The sequence below is a fragment of the Brassica napus genome, chromosome C6 (assembly GCF_020379485.1).
Source record: "Brassica napus cultivar Da-Ae chromosome C6, Da-Ae, whole genome shotgun sequence".
NCBI lineage: Eukaryota > Viridiplantae > Streptophyta > Magnoliopsida > Brassicales > Brassicaceae > Brassica > Brassica napus.
In genome coordinates, this window is record NC_063449.1 from 5861098 (window position 1) to 5878879 (window position 17782).

Sequence of the window (17782 nt, forward strand, 5' to 3'; positions counted from 1 at the left end):
TGACAGCTAGGGCCGTAAAAATATTTGTTAACGATCACCTTCTTTGCCTCGATGTTTTTAAAACAAATGATGTAATATATTTTCCCTACATAGGGCGTAAATTTGCTGTTACTCATTCTAAGTTTTTACTTCGAGACTTAATAGCTTCTCCTACGCATTGTTAAGTTTGCCATGGGTTGACCGATGGGATAGTTAGTCAAAGTCAACATTTGCAGTCTGCAGAGAGCAGATTTAGGCATGTGACAATTACTTAGTAAAAAAAAAGATTAGTCCCATTCTCAAGACTGTTCCTGGATCCACCGATTCATTACTTTCGGAGAGGACAAGTTTTAGTAGTAGCATTTTGATTTGTCAAACGAATCAAACAAGTTTTGTTTGTAAAGGGTGTTATTACTATCGATGGATTTTATGCTATCTTTTGTTTTCTTATTCTTGAACAAAATTAGATATAGGAAAAATATTTAACAAGAACGTTAAATTTGTAGTTTCAGAGTGCATAAATATTTATATTCAAATAGAACTTAAATTCACAAATTCCATTACAGAAATATTAATACACCAAAACACCCTATATAATAACAGATACAAAACAAAAAAATTGAAAAAAACACAAGAGTAAAAATAGCAGAATATAGAAATAATTATATTATTAATCATAAACATGCTGGCAAAATAAGAATAAAAATAAAAATAAATTAAAAAAACAGATAAACAGAGTCGACCGAAAGACCATTAGAAGTAAGGGTGTTCAATCCAGATATCGGTTTGGTTTCAGTTCATTTTTTTGGTTTTTTCGGTAATTCGGTTTATAAAAACTAGCTACCATATTAAAACTATATTTAATTTGATTCGGTTTGGTTTATATACCATCGGTTTTCAGATTATTCGGTTTTATACCAAAACCACATAAATATATTAATCTTCTATAATATTTTATAAATTTTAATATATATGATTATATATTGGTTTTAATATAACATGAATATATTTTCGTTTTCAAATAGACTATTTTTTAATTTTACTATTTAAAAAATTAATAAACATATTAATTTTATAATAATAATATTTTCTATTGAAAATAAAAAAGTTAGTATTTCATAATATTATTAAATAACTAAATATTAACACACATATTTGTCCATAAAAAGTAAAAGTAATGTTTTGTTTAGTTTCATAAAAATGAAAAAATAAATTTTAACATAAAATAAAATATTAAATTACTAAAATAAAATGAAGATCTTATGAATAAAATAAATTATGCATATATTATAAAATATATTTTTATAATTTACATATAATTATACTACTGTATTTTAATTGATCGGTTTATTCGGTTTGATCGGTCTACATACCTTATTCAATACCACGTTTTCTTAAAAATAACATATATTCGGTATATTCAATATTACCAAATACAAACCATTTTCTCTATTTCGATTTGATTATGTTTTAAATGGTTATGTTTTTTACCAGATTAAACACCCTTAATTATAACTTTATATTTTGTAATTAGCTAAAATTAACTAACAATACCATAATTTTATACATTGTTTAGAGAAAAATGTAGGATAATCCGCGCGTAGCGCGGACACGGATCTATGATTAAGAATTTGTAAGATAACCTAAGCATTTCACTAAAAAACAAGTTGCACAATGGTGAAAAGAAACACAGAAAGTCAACATCTCTGATGGGTAAATCAACCAAGCCTTGGTGATGAGAGTTGCCTCTGGTTGCTCAGTCTGTCCTTCTATTCACACTGCCCGTTCGCCTGCAAAATATAAAGATTTTTCTTTTAAAAAATACTATAGGATATTACATAATGACTTCAGAGTTCAGATTCAAAACAGATTAAGAAAACAACCTTGCACGCAGCCAAATTATCGCAACCACATATCAAATTGCCATTAGCAACATCAACAGCTTGCGGTGCTCCTCCACCATCACTTCTCTGAACCATATGCACAAAAAATAAAACTTAAGTTATAATGAATAGTAATAAGACCATATCCAGGCCTACAACTATATATACCTTGTAGAAATCGACTGCTATGAAGTTAGCCCACCGTTGTCCAGCAGCTTGGTAACATGCCTTGATGGATTCAAGAAGAGGAGCAGAGTTTTGTTTACATGCTACTACAAAATCCGGTGCATCTGGAAAATGGTTAGCAAGAACAAGAGATTTCGATTTATCGCTCATAGGTGCTGATTGAGGTCTGTTTGGACACACTCCTGCTTTCAACCCTCCATTTCCATCTGCAATTTGTTTCTTCATTCATTAGCAAAATATGTTCGTATAAATTTGTATATAATATGGTTTGCAGCACATAGATAGGGACTCACATTGATTCTCAACCATATACTTCCACTGATATGCGATTCCTTCGGTTGCTTCTTTACTTCTATCAGATGTGAAAACTAGCAATCTTTGGTTTTGTCGTATCATGTCGTCAAGCTTTGGCCAATCTTCTCCATTTTTCGGCATTCTAGTAACCGGAAACATGAACATTCGTAGCCCTGCCGTGTCAAACACTCTTGTTAGACCCTTGGGAGATTTCACATAGTCTTCGATAATAATCGTTACAACTTCGTCCCTGTTATTCTCTAAAAACAATTGAATCTCCCTTAGAACGTTAACCGCCGGTTGCTGCCATTTTACACCAAACAAACAAAAAAACACAAATCACAAACATTTTCGTATACAAAACTGGTCATGGACATAGCCAAATAAAATATTGACTTTAGATCTCAATTTTTAAGAGTTAATATATAAAAACACAAGTCCCTAAATTTTAAAAATATTTACTAAAATTCTAAATAAATTGTCTATGGCCTCTAAAATCTTAGGACATGCATGTTCGTATACACATAACAGAAAAAAAGTACTTAAACTTACGAAAGCTGTGAAATTAAAACACGTCCCATCGAAAGAATGACAAAGCCAGACATCGTTTTGAAAGTCGTACATGTCGAGCATAAACCCTCTTACACCGTTCTGCAATAGTAATCATCAAACCCACAAAAGATTCACACTTTGCAAGAAATCTTTGAAAGAGATTACTAATGTTTGAAACTTTGTATTGAGTATGGAGGGAAGAATCTTACAGCGAGTTGGCTTGTGATCGAGTCTTGCTGATTAGTAGGAGCCAAGATCACAGAACCGGTCTTTGATACTTCCCCCAATCGAGCAAACGAGTTGTGAGTTGTTAACCATGAGTACTTGTTGAAAGGCAAGCCCTTTACCTTTTGATATATAATCAATTGATTAATTAGTTTAAATGAAAATAGTCCATAAGATTCTTCTAAAGTCTAAACTTCATTGATATCAAATCGGATTCAGCAATAACACATTTCTTTCTATTCATCCTTATAACTAACTATATATATCTTCATTTTCAGTTTTACAATATCTAGATGTTGGTTTTCATCAATTGTCATAAACTGGTCCATATGATTATACTGATAAAAGTAAAAAGTGTGAACCTTTGAGATGGGGTTGATTGGTTGAATTCGAGAGCATCTGGGTCTCAAGTTGTTGTTGGCTAGACATGTTTCACAGTGTAGTCCAGCGTCACAGCTCTTGTTTAGAATGCATGTCTTTCCTTCCTACGATCCAAAACAAAAAGATATATGTTAACGTTTCTGTTTTTTTTCTTGGAAACCGATTACTCAAATTAAGATCACTAGACGACCCATTACATAATTCAAAATAATGAGCAATACGTTTCATTAGAACCAGAAATAAAAGATTTAGGTAGACAAAGATCCTCTGTTCCAAAACAGAGGACATACACAAAGGGACATGTTGTATGTTTGACAAGAATTGCTTACCTTGAGAGCAGACGAAATCTCAAAAATACAAGAAGCTTGAAACAGAAAAACAATGAGAAGGAAGAATAATCTTTGAAACATGGTTTTCTTCGCTGAGAAAATGTAACCCAATACGAAAGAAGAGGAGGAGGCAAAGGATAGCTAGTTCATCATCACTGTTGTTTGCTTTTGCGTGAAGATTCTAACGAGCAAGAAACAAACAAAAAAGCAACAAAATAGTAAAGAATCTGACGATTTTAAGGATAAAATAAAAGAGTGAACGGAAGTGCGCGCGTGTTGGTGAATACATGATGATGTAAAAGCTGCAAAAGTGGGTTGTTGTTGTGCGTTTCCTTTCCAAGGTCTTTGATTCATATAGTCTTAGTTATGGACCCATTTATCTGATACGCGAGCTCAGTGGCGGACCCAGACCTTTCTTTTAGGTGGGTCAAAATTTAAAATGGACTTTAATCAAACAAAAAAAAAGGTAAAAATGGGTGTCAAAACGGGTATCGAACTCGGGTTAAGGAGGGTCATAGGAGGAGACTGAACCACCAAAGCTACCAAATCGTAAACAATAGCCTAACAAAATCAACTTTATATTAATTAAGGTGTGGCAACTGACCCACTATCTATACATGTAGGTCCGCCTCTGCGCGAGCTCGCGGTGTTTATTTTTCGATAGTTACATAAACATTTCAAAACACAACAACTTAATGGTTTCATTTGGATTGGATCGGTTCGGATAATGTTGGGTTTAGATCGGGTTTCTATTTTTATGAAATCTGAAGTGGAAACGAAGTATAAATGGTTTGGGTTTGGTTCAAGTTTAAAACCAAAATCCCGAAAATACCCAAAAATCTGAATTAAACCTAAAAAACTCGAAACAACTGGGACAATTCAGGGTTTTTAGATATCTTTTACTTATAAATATCCAAAAACCCTGAATTCAAGTAATTAATATTTTATTATATTTTGAATATTGATGTACCTGCTCTGTTTTGGTTTTTCGGGTTTAGAGAAATAGGAATCGATTGGAGTTTTTATGTATATGATCTATATATATATGCCGTGAATCATAGTAATACTTCAAATCAAAGAGTCAAGTTTAAGGTTAAGTAATAATTGTACTTCAGGTTTAATAGTTTAGATGTCTACACATAACATTTTGATTGTTTATATGTTGTAATTTATTGTTTCAAATATTCAATTCTTTTAGTTGTTTGTTTACATGAATGTGTATGTACTTTGTAAAAATTTGTAATCTAATCTATTAAAACAAAATATAGGAATATATATATATATATAATATTATATATTAATTGTTAATATGGTGAAACTCTAATTTTATGTTTCTTATAGTTTAACTAATATAAATCAATTTTGGTATATATATATTATATAGTGTAATGCACCCCCTGTTCGAAAACGCGGCCGCCTAGGCGCGACTTGGAGCTTGACCGTGGCGAGGAGAGGCAATTCAGTGACTCAAATCGGTGGACCGCACAACGTCCGCGTTTATCCGCGTTGTCCGCGTAAATCTGAAACGCGGCCGCCTAGTTCAAGACAAAATTGTGGGCCAACCGTTCTCTGTTCACGAATTCAAGGTAATAATCTTTTTTCTTTTGCTTCTTCGTTTTGCTCGCTTGTGTTTGTTTGAAACTGATTTTAATTCTTTGTCTGGATTCAACGTACTTGTTTGTTTTTATCCTCTTTCTGTTCACGTTTTTTTTTTATGTTATCAAAACATAGAAGACTAATGTTTCCTGTCATCAAATTATTGAAGACTCATACATTGTAGTTCTTGTTCACACGAAGAATCATACATCGCATATAACATGTGTATATCATTAACTCAAGTAGGAGTTTAGTTTTTTTGTTAATGAACTTCTGAGAAATTTGATTTTAATTTGTTATTGATGGTCAGTCAAGTGTTTGTATCTAACATGATGTCTCTCTTTATATGCTCTGGTTTATAGGTATTGGTTATTGTATGTCTTTTTATTTGCCATGGTTTAAATGCAAGTTTGATCGTATTGTCCAAACTATTGCAGGTGTATGCTGCAAGATCTAACTCCTAACCCATCTTCCCAATTCATGGTGATTACTTACTTGATCTGAAGACAAAAAGGATGAAGACTTGCAATCTTTTATTGTATTTTGTGTTTTCAAGATCAAAACATTCTGTTTTTTTTTTTGTTTATCTCATGAATTGGAAGTTTCTTTTTGTGACTTTTGAATCAGATGTATACTGGAAAAACAATGTTATTCTGTAAAAGTTATATAAGCATGTACTAAAACATATATTTGGTACTTAAACATATTATAAATATATTAAATCGTATTAAAAACTAGGTCCCGCGTATACCCCGATTACACCCCGATTTTTTGGTAACTCGCTAGGCCAGGAGTAGCCTCCCGACTAGCGCCTAGCGTAGTTCGGAACAGGGAATGCACCGAAGATACATCTAATCTATTAATAGTATATATATATATATATATGTATTATTAAGAGAATTTATAAATTGATAAATGGGTTCATGTACTAAATTAATACATTAGATAAGCCATAGAAAGCCCATAACTATTTTTTGTGTTTTTTATTAAACACTATTAACCTGTCTGTTTGTTCACTAATAGTTTAGGCATAGACAATCAGTTTTTGGTTGCATACGAGTTTGTTTGTTTTCGGTTTGGTTATGGTTTCTAGTTTTCCAGTTGAAAGAGATATAAAAACCGTTTGGTTATTTATGAACTTGAGTTTGGTTTTCGTTTTCTTATTTTTGTTTTCGGTTGGTGCGGATAATAATAAGCAACCCGACAAAATTTCAATTTGGTTCTTGTTTGGTTTTCGTTTTTGGATAGTTTTGAATAATTTGGGTTAAAAAAATATCGGATCACTTGGATAATTTAAATGTTTTGGATAAAATTAATAGGGATAGTTTGGTTTTCAGTTTAGTTCTGATTTACTTTAGGTTTTACTGTTCTAGAGATATATGAACCGTTTAGATATTTTTGAACATTAATTCGGTTATAGTTTTTATTTTTTTATTTGTGTTTCAGTTCGGTTCTTAGTTCTCGACTTATCAAATTACATTTAAACAATATATCTTGTATTTGATAAATAGCTGATTTAAATTGATTTTCAGGATATATTTTGTAAATTCCAGATATTAAAACTGTATCATATTAAAATTGTTGCAAATACCAACTTAATAATTATAGAGTATTTTGATGTTTATAACTATGAACTTTTATTAGATATTCTTGATAATATATAAATCAATATATTACTATGTAAAATATATTTTTGCATTTGAAATATTTAGTAAACAATAAGGACTGGAAATATATTCTTAAAATTTATACATATTTGTAAATTTTAATAATCTCTCTTAAAAGCTATTTAAATTTAAATATTAATGATCTCAATCTGGATCTGCTCCCATTTATTGTCAAAATATTAGATTTTCTCCTATTTATTTTAATTTTAAAAAATAAATAAACTTTTGGTTTATTTATGTATACTTATGGTTATATATATATATATATATAATACATTTCCTTATAGTGTATACTGTACGCTATAATAATTATATTATTGATTTATAGAGTAAGGATAATGTTCATAATGGAACATTGACTATTTTGAATTGTTTCCAAAATGTATATACTAAAATATAGTACTATATTAAATTATTTTAATATTGTCATATGTAAAAAATAAATGTAAATATGTATTGAGAAATTTCGTCAAATGCAAAAACCTTACCGATTTTCTTCAATACATAAAATAAAAAATCTAAACTAATACTCTTCAGTATCATAAATCCATACGTCAGATATTTTTCTAATTGCTTTTTCAGTATTTTAATGACATACTTTAAATGAATATGCTAGAATAAAAGGATTTAAATGTGTTCAGTAATGTTTTGTTGGGACTAATTTAGATAATAGTTTATATGACCCACATTTGTTAGTCTAATTGTAAATGACTAAAGAAACCGTAATGAAATCATAAATATCTAACAAATCTCCTTATAATATGAATGTACTGTATTTCTATTTTAAAATAATTAAAATGATTTTATAATTAATATAGGAGTGGCAGACCAACATTTAACCAAGGAACATTTGTTTTGATTTATGCAGACCAAATTACACTGAAGCATTATAGTTAAAAAACCATGTGATTTTAGGTTCACTCAGTTTTGTTATTTAAGTTTAAATACCCGTAAATTTATTAGACATGGTTACCAAATTTATAAAACGACAGTGTTTAAAAACCAATAGCATTCCATCGTAAATATTAGGAAAATATAAGGGTTAAGTACTAATTTTACTTCAGTTTTAATAGATTAGATGTGTCATTGTTTTCTTTTATTTTTAAAAATTCCATCTTTTCAGTTGAATTTGAAGCACAAATTATTTTTTAATAATTCAAAATAATCTTTGATATAAATTATTGATGAAATCCGTATTTTCCAATAAAGGAAGTTTTGATAAGATTTCTACAAATACTATATCTAATAATCATGAATTTGTTACATTTTTTTTTTTATAAATACCATATCCAATAAGAAAGAATTAAAAAACTAAAATTTTATGAAACTCCTAATACAATAACTCCATCTAAACACTATAATAATGAACTAAAGTCCAAAAAATATTCAAATTTATATGCTATATTTCCGGTTGCAATATTTCGTATTGTATATTTGCAATTGATTGATTCCTAGAATTTGACTAGTTTATTAATCGATTAGTCCAACTAGTATCATCGAATAATATTTATGTATGACAATCAGTTAGCTTCAGTTGTATATCAAATACTAGATTTTGATCTGGGTTTCGAAAGCACGGATTTTTTGAATTATATACAAATTATTTTCTTATGAATTAATATTTTGGGATTGTTGCATTATTATGTTACAAACTCGTATTATATCGAAGAAGGAATTTTTAAATTTCTTTTTATAATTTTTGAAGTTGTTTATTTGAGATTTGTATATACACTCTTATGTAACTCTCTATTAGGTATGAGTATTTTATTTGGATCCAAAAAACGAACCGAAATAGACCCAAAAATACAAGTTTGGTTCGGGTCCAGGTTCAGGGAAAAGTACTTATTGGGTATTTTCTTGGACATGCGGGTCTCGGTTTGAGTCCGGGTCCTACTTGAGACCTGATCTGGAGTATCCAAAATGTTTTGTGTATATTATGTATATTCGGGCATTTCAGATATGTTTTTGGTATTATATACATATTTTAAGTTTTGGGATGGGTTTTTGATTATAGTTTCAAGTTTTGGGTAAAATTTTCAATTTTAGAAATATATATTTTGGGTATTTTCAGTTCTTTAGGATCAGATTTTGGGTAAATCTTGGGACTTTCTACTATTTGAATATTGTTCTGGTTCTTTTTTTGGATTTTCAGGTATTTTTTGTGTTTCAAAATTATTTTTGGGTTTTCGGGCACTTCGAGTCTTTTTGGGGTTCTAAATACCTGAACCAATCCTGACACGTTAGTACCCTATTATATTTCAAAGGTATTAAAATTATGTATCCTAACTCGCCGGACCCGAAAGGAATCGACTCGAACCCGAACCAAAAAATTTCAAATATCTATTTAGGTCCAAATTTCTAGGATGAGAAGAATTCAGATCCAAAAATTATTTGTACCCGACCCGACGACCCGATCCATTTACCCGAATTTGTATCTTTAATAAGATATTCATTTTTGAGTGTTTATCAATATAAATTAAATGAAATAGTATTAAAACAGAATAATATCTAAACGTTATTAGAATATATGTAAACTGACCAATAAATATTAAGAAAATAAAACATGTAAATATTCATATTGGCTATAATACACTAATTCTCGTTTAAATCTATATATAGAGTTGATAAATATTTTAGAAACCTTATTTAAAAAGTCTCTTTTAAACGATTATATTTTAGTATCTTTAATAGTATAGATTCGTTTTTGAAAACAAGTTAAATTAAATGAAATAATATATATATATATATATATATGTGTGTGTGTATATATATATATCAGCATGATATCTTAACATTATTAGAATATACTATCATAGTCCAATAAATATTAAGAAAACACAACTTAAAAAAAAATGATTGGTTATAAAAACACTCAAAATTCTCGTTTAAATCTAAATATGTAATTGATAAATATTTTTTTATCTATAATAGTATAAATTTGTATTTGTTGAGTCTTAATCACGTGAATTTAGGGAAGCATTATATAAATTAGCATCATATCTAAAGCATTTATACGATTCGGTTTAAGGATGCAATTATACAGTTTGGTTATAATATAGGGAAATTACTTATAATAACATACATTTTTTGTGTCATGACTAGAATAACATACAACAACAAAGAAAGAAAATGTGAGTTAAAGTCCAAAATACCCAATCCATTAAATTAATTAACCCAATTTAAAAAAAATAAACACTCCGAAACCACGAGTGGGAATAATATGATGTAGAAAATAACGTATAGCGGCAAGCACAACCTGTGCTCACTACAGAATTGGAGTTTTCATCGTTCTGATCAAAGGGAGAATACTATTGCGCAAGATATAGCGGCAAGTGTGACATCGGAACGTCGTTACCAGTCTTATATAGCTTTTGGTGCACCGTCTTGGATATCAAGGCGTGTTGAGAGCGAAGCTGGTGCTTAAATGGCCGAGAGGTCATCGCTGTGTTTCTTTTTACTCCTTCTCTCTAGGTGTCTACTGACATCCTTTTATTTACTGGGTTTGCTTTTTTATTTCTGTCTTGCTACTTTCATGTTTGGGATGGTTTTCCCTTAAACCCATATGGGTGTACGTCTGTGAACCTTCATGGTTCCATTGGAATAAATTCAATCAGTGTTAAAAAAAAGAAAAGAAATAGAAAGGCTTTAAATGCAGGATAATAATGAATCTCTGTAAAGAAGTTAGATGCTCTAATGAGGATGAAATTCAATTGATTTTGTTTGATTAAATTTCTACTGTAAAGGTAAGCCATTGATGGGATAGTTCTATAGCTTCTTCCTCAGCAAACATCTGAACTTCAAAACATCCAAATCAGTATATACTCATTATCTGAAGTTTATCATAGTTCGAATATCTGACCTCAGAATGTAGATAGAATTCAGTGGTCTGATATCTCAGTTTCATATATGATAGTAAGATTGATATCAAATATTTATAAAAAATGATTCAGGTCGAGATATACCAGAGCAACGTGTGTATAGTCAAGATATGGGTTTTGGTTGATAAAGTTATCAACCCATTTGTTAGATCACAATAAAAATGAAAAAAATATTTGTTAGACCCATTTGTACTTGACACATATTTTACATATTTAAAAAACTAACCTGTAAATATTAATTGTTAAAAATTTCTACTCATTAATTAAAAATTGATTTTATAAAGTTAACTTTATTTTAAAATTTTTAATGTTGATTTGAAAAATAATTAAAATTTATGTAAAGTTATAGTTTATAACCGCATATATTTAGTAAATTTACGTCATACTGATTTAGAAAATAATTATTTCTACGATTTTAATATATGTGTCAATATTATGAGTAGCTGTAACATTTTTTAAAATAGTTTGTTTAAATTTTTCAAATTTATTTAGAAAATAAGATCTTTATAGTTTTTGTTTAAAATTAAAAATTAACATTTATCTGGTCATTTTAAATGATAATTGCAACACATATAAATATTTTTAAAATATTGAAAATATTTTTCACATTGTTTTTAATTATAATTTAATTTCGGTTGTTAAAAATATACTGAAATATTTTTAATTGCAAAATAGATCAAAACAATTATACAACAAACAAATCAATCCTAAAATTAAGAGCTAGTTAAAATATGAGATTCTATTGTTGTTCAATTATTTAAAAAAAACTTAAAACTAAATATTGTTGGATTAAAAAGATTTCGTTAGGATTAAATAGATTTTGTTATGATTTAAATAAAAAGAATATATTTTTAATAAGAAAGTCGCATGGATCAATAAATAATTTTAAAACAGAAGGGTACTTCAAAAAAAAACTTTATGTTTTAATGGTATATATTTCACAAGATTTTTTTTTGCTAGTATCATGTATAGATCCAAGATACATGATGCTAGCAAGATACATGATCCAAGATAATGGTAACGACTTGTATGATTGTAGACCCTAGGAAAATCAAAGACATCCTGCGTGGTGTACCTACCTAATGCTCATAATGTGATTTGTTTATAGGAAAATAACAGATGCTTTTTGTTTTTATTATTTTTAATCACTACTTTGATAAAAGTAAAACGTGTACCTAACATTCAAATTTAAGAGTGAGAATGAGTCAAATCTGAAATTCTTATCGTAGCCTTAAGTTGAGAAGTCGTGACTTTATTTGTCTAGTTTGGCTAAAAGAGAAACTTCAGCTCTAATTGTTGGCAAAGACACCGATTGGCACAAGCAATATCAACTAAGACTATATGAACCGGTTAATCCCTAAGATCCCAAGCCCTAAAGCAGTGTCAGACTATAGACCCATTGCCTATGCAATGTCTATTATAAAGTCATCTCAAAGCTTCTGTCTCTACGTCTAAAGCCGGTTTTACAAGAGATAATTTCAGAGAATCAGTCTGAATTCGTACCTGGAAGAGTGATCTCCGACAACGTCCTTATAACGCACGAAGTTCTCCACTTCCTTAAGTCGTTAGGAGCTGTCAAACACTGTTCTATAGCTATGAAAACAGACATTAGTAAGGCTTACGACCGGTTAAAATAGATCTTTATACAATCAGTACTTGAAAAGATGGGCTTTTGCCAAACCTGGATTGGATGGATGCTCCAGTGTATCTCGACAGTCTCTTACTCCTTCCTTATGAACAACGAAGCTGTCAGCAAAGTCATACCCCAGCGAGGCATCCGCCAAGGCGACCCCCTGATCACCATACATATTTATTATCAGTGGAGAGGTCCTCTCAGGACTTTGTAAGAGAGCACATGAGCTTGCAACTTTACCTGGAATCAGAGTATCCAGAAACAGCCCGAAATTGAATCACCTCCTCTTTGCTGATGACACCATGATCTTCACCAAAACCGACACCAATGCGTGTGACACTCTCATGGAAATCCTGCACATTTACGAACTAGCATCAGGACAGAAGATTAATCCTCAAAAATCTTCTATCTCCTTCTCATACAAAACACCCATTGAGATAAGAGATAGAGTCAAGGCGAAACTAGGAATTGAAAAAGAAGGGGGAGTGGGTAAATACCTGGGGCTTCCCAAACACTTTGGCAGAAAGAAAAAAAACCTCTTCTTCTCTATAGTGAACTGTGATATTACGTGTATACGCACACCAATTAACCTAATGTGCACACTACCACAATCGAATGGTATGTCGATGTAGCACTTTAGGATCGAATCCACAGAGACCAATGATTACACTTTATTTCTATAGGATCAATATCAAGCTAAAACAATATGGGGGTTTTAAAGTTGATTTCGTAACAAGCAAGTAAGAGATTGATTTAAGGTTTTTCAGATGATTAAGAATGCTAGCCTAGTGTGGTTTGATCGGTTGTTAAACAAGTGTGAGCCAAACAATTATTCAAGTTCAATTAAGAGTAAGTCTAGAACTCGGATCACTCAGGTTGAATCAACCCACTCTCGTGGTATTGATTCCTTTGCAAGTCGGTCTTGATGCCTAAACTCTCATTTGGATCAAGACGCGCTAGCAAGCTTTAGAGATCAAGTCCGATATGTTCACAATACACCCTAATATCTACCCTCGCTGACTAGGGATGCAATGCTCAATCATAACAGATCTAGCAACCTATTACATGGTTAATGAACAGGTTAAACCTAGGATCTAACATTAAGCGGCCAGTTTAATGCAAGCATTAAAAATAGTTATGAATGAAGACAATCAAGGGATTCACTTATCTATGTTTAACTCACGGATCTAACACCCTAACACCCTAGACTTACGCAAGTGGATTACTCAGCCATGGACAGAGAAATCACAGAGATAACAGATGAAGAAAACATGTCTGAATTAATAATAAAAAGCAAAGAGGGTTTAGAAATCTTATCCAAAGGATGTAGAGATTCTTCTCCCTTAACAAGAGTACAAGTTTTCTCTCTCTGAAATCTCTCTGAAAAATAGCGTAGAATGTCTAGAATAATAAGAAAAGATATATATGCAGGTCTGTGGCGGCCAAGGAGTAAAAGGGGGAAACCCTAGGTAAAATCCCGAAATATTTGGAAACTTCCTTAAAAATCTCTGCCGCTGGAACATGCACATCAGACTGCTCCGCACGACTGTTCTGCGTGAAAAACTCCAAATTGCACTCTTTTTCTCCTCTTTTCCTCCAACTGGTCTATCTCCCATCCAATGCAACTCCAGACCTGTAATGACTTGAAAAGGACTAGGAAGACTTGATAAAGACTTGAAAACCAATTTAAAAGCATATATACAAGATGCCAAAAACATCATATATCCATTCCCCCAGACTTAGATCCTTGTTTGTCCTCAAACAATGTCAAGTATTAAGAACATGGAGAAATGTTTGAAACTGTGGGAACTCTCCTATTCTCAGCAACCATACTTTAACCACAAATCTCTGATCCATACAAGCAGTAAAACTAGGACAACACACCCTTACCGGAACCCCACTGACTGCTGTTCAAAAATCGGCTCCATACTCTACATCTCAAACCTGAAAAATCAACACTATCGAGACAAAACTCCCTACATTCATTTAAGAGTAGTGTGAGCTTCTCATCACAGGCACTATTCAGGGTAGACGGGCTAAGTGTTAAACATGCTATTTAATGGTGGAGTTAAAAGTGTTTATGGGCTACCATTTAACTGTAGAGGATGCAGAATATCGCACAAAATGGCAAGAGAGGATAGATCCATTGATGTCCACAGCCTCTACTCGTTTTTGCTCTATCTGGTGCGACTGCTCCGTTTTGGATCAGCCATCTGGCTGCTCATATCATATGCCTGCTCTCCAATCTTTCAACTTGGTACCCACTCTTTTGTTTGACCTTCCCAGTGGCTCATGTTTCTTTGATTTCTTCCCCTTCTCCATCACCTTATTTTCGTTTTTTTGTTTTTTTTTGTTTTTTTATTAAGACTGATATGGTGATGTGACGAAGAAGGAGGTAATACATGATGTTTCTGAGTGCCACTGGTGGCTCTGATTCTCCACCCCTGCTCTTGTGCAGTTCATTGGTTATGGAGCGGTTGCTCCTTTAATCTGCTTGTTCTCCTTAGTGACTGAATTTCTGCAGCAGTAACGAGTAAGAGGCTGCGTCGATCCTTTCCTCTCCGACCTTTTTGCACATATATGCACATATGACACTGAAAAACAAATGCATGAAGGTGGAATAAAGGCTAAGGTGCAGGGTGGGAACTAGCTAAAGATGAGCTAGCCACTCAGGATCAGCAAGATGGATAAAAAGGATAAGAAGTCCTGAGTGTGTTCTCGTTTCCCTGATCTATTGCCCATAACAAGAAGAATTTCAGTCAAGATTAGGTTCAAGTTAGGTGGAGTTAAGTCTACCCAGTGTAGCCTGATCGGCTGAAAACTTCTGGAGAATCAAGTGAGATATGTCAGGGTGTTCCAGGTCTATATGTGTGTCTTTCGCCACCGCTAAGGTCACTGAATAAGATAACTAAAGCACGAGGTGGTTAGTGATCAACACGGAATAAGGTCCTAATTTCCACAAAGTTTTGACTGACTCGATCATAAAAACTGACTCAAACTAACTCAAAAGAAAAACAAAAGAAAGAAATGAGTTAGCAAACGACGAAAACCCTCCCCAGACTTACTTCACAACGTCTTTGGTGTGAAAATAAATCATAGAGAAGGTGAAAACAAGAATAAATATTTTTTTTTGTGAGATACTTACCTGAGTGGAGCGGGTGCTCCACGAAAATTCTGGGTGTTCCATCGCAAGATCTCCGCCTAGAGCAGTCGCTCCTTCAGCAATCCAGAATTTTTAAGTATCTCGGATTTTTCTGCTTTTTGACCTGAGACTCAATAAACTAAAACAAAAAATAAGTAAACAAAAGCAAAACCAACTTATATTTACACTTACCAGTGGGTTGCCTTCCACCAAGCGTTTGGTTTAAGTCACTAGCATGACTTAGTGATAGGGATCAGTCGGGTTGAGCATGAGGGCTTGTTCCAAAACAAGCTTCACAATCAGACATGTTCAGCTTCAAAACTCTGCTCAACAACCCTTTCAGAGCAGCTTCCCCTTTCTCTTTCAGCTCATGTGTGAGAATTACTCTGACCTTAGAGAAAGGTTTAGAGGTACCCTTGCACTTTACCTAATACTCAATGGATTTCTCATCACACAACCGAGATATCAAAGTCATCAAAGGGTCACCTTTGACCCTTTTCTTCTGGACTTTTCCATTCATCCTTGCATTCCCACTGAGTTTCTTGGTATCAGTGTGAGGATCTTCATCCAGGACTTCTTTGATCTCACCCTTTTTACCAAGCTCCTTCTTAGGAACAATTTCCAGCTGTTCTCCACTAACCACTGAAATGCCAGAGGCGTAGCGGATTTGTGATCTGGTTGGGACAGCCTTGTAGAAAAACTTCTTGTTGATGTTGGAGAAGTAGACTCTCTTATTAGGCTTGTCGACGACTGCTCCAACTATAGCCATAAATGACCTTCCAAAGATCAAAGGCATCTCATGATCCTTGCTCATCTCAACAACCTGAAATTCGGTATGAAGAATATAGTTCCCAACTTGGACATAAAGGTTGCGAATTGTGCCATAAGGGACTGTCATGGAAGAGTTTGCAAAAGCCAGTTTCACCTGAGAAGGCTCAATGTCTACAATGTTCAGCTTGTCTACAATCGCCCTTGAGACAAGGTTCACACTAGACCCAGAATCACAAAGAGCTTCCTTGAATTCCACTCCAGCAATGGAACAAGGAAAAACAAACTTTCCAGGGTCATCAACCTTAGGCAGTACCTTCCGCGATGGTGTCAGTGCTTCAGTAAATAGTGCCTTGATTTCCTCCTGAGATTCTCTGCAATTTTTGAAGAACATGTGCAATGGCCTAATCTCCCAAGCATGTTCAAATGAGATATTTTGAGGAAGCCTTCTTACCATCTTCCTAAACCCAGCCAGCTGCTCTGCATTAATAGGATCCATCAGATGTTTAGGTGGAATTGGATATGGAACCTTAGGAACATAGACTCGCACTGATGGAATCTCAATAGGTTCGCCGGGAGCAGTCACATCAGAGCTAGCAGGCTGCTCTGTTCTCTCTTCTGCGCCTGAATCAGTCTCAACAGACAGTTGCTCCGGTTCATTTCCCTCAGATTTCTCACATCTCAGCTCTGCTGCATTCCAGTGCTGAACTCTAGGATTCATCAAACTCTTTCCAGGAAGGGTACCTTGCTGCCTCTTGACACTCTCAGCTGTTTGAGCAAGCTGAACATCAATCCTCTCAATGTGGTTGCTCACAATATCATACTTTGTATTCAGCTCAGTGAACATGGTTTCCATCCTAGTGTTGATGTCTGTAGAAACCTGATTCAATGCCTTGCCATGAATTTACATACCATGCAACAGTTGTTTCATCATCATACCTAGACCCTTCAGCTCATCTTGTTAACTGTTCCCGGTAGCTGGAACATCTTGTTGATTGCTCTGCGGTTGTCGCTGGTTCTGATTCTGGATCTGCCATGCCGTAGCTTGCTCCATGCTGAAGACGTGCCCTTGGTTATTTTTCAGTAGCTGATCAACCTTGGCAGTCAGCTCATTTATCTTCTGGGTGTCGGAACTGTTCCCTTTCTTGGAGCGATCGCTCTCCTCGTTCTTATTGGCTGAGGTAGCAGCCATGTTCTCAATCAGCTCAAACGCTCCATCAGTGGTCTGAGTCATGAAGTCTCCATTGCTGGCAGAGCTCATAGCACTCT

The 17782-nt window shown here is 33.1% G+C and overlaps 2 protein-coding genes across 2 annotated transcripts; both read right to left on the minus strand.

Annotated features, from left to right (window-relative positions):
* Window positions 1-1484: 1484 nt before the first annotated feature.
* LOC106402851 (PI-PLC X domain-containing protein At5g67130) lies at window positions 1485-4139 on the minus strand. The gene is made up of 8 exons (XM_013843653.3): window positions 3830-4139; window positions 3482-3604; window positions 3104-3241; window positions 2895-2993; window positions 2342-2645; window positions 2031-2254; window positions 1863-1949; window positions 1485-1769 (listed from the first exon to the last, which is right to left on the minus strand). Exons 1-8 carry the CDS (start codon window positions 3908-3910, stop codon window positions 1749-1751), a joined length of 1077 nt encoding a protein of 358 aa, XP_013699107.1. The 5' UTR covers window positions 3911-4139; the 3' UTR covers window positions 1485-1748.
* A 12033-nt stretch (window positions 4140-16172) lies between these two features.
* LOC106404361 lies at window positions 16173-17369 on the minus strand. The gene has a single exon (XM_013845081.1). It carries the CDS (start codon window positions 17367-17369, stop codon window positions 16173-16175), a length of 1197 nt encoding a protein of 398 aa, XP_013700535.1.
* Between the last annotated feature and the right edge of the window lie 413 nt (window positions 17370-17782).

What these genes read in the sequence shown, in the direction of transcription:
- LOC106402851 (XM_013843653.3), bottom strand. Translation starts at nt 3,910, where the DNA reads ATGTTTCAAAGATTATTCTTCCTTCTCATTGTTTTTCTGTTTCAAGCT. An exon ending in GTATATGGTTGAGAATCAAT is followed by an intron (nt 2,255 to 2,341) that starts GTGAGTCCCTAT and finishes AACAAATTGCAG; the next exon opens with ATGGAAATGGAGGGTTGAAA. An exon ending in TAGCAGTCGATTTCTACAAG is followed by an intron (nt 1,950 to 2,030) that starts GTATATATAGTT and finishes CATATGGTTCAG; the next exon opens with AGAAGTGATGGTGGAGGAGC.
- LOC106404361 (XM_013845081.1), bottom strand. Translation starts at nt 17,369, where the DNA reads ATGGAAACCATGTTCACTGAGCTGAATACAAAGTATGATATTGTGAGC.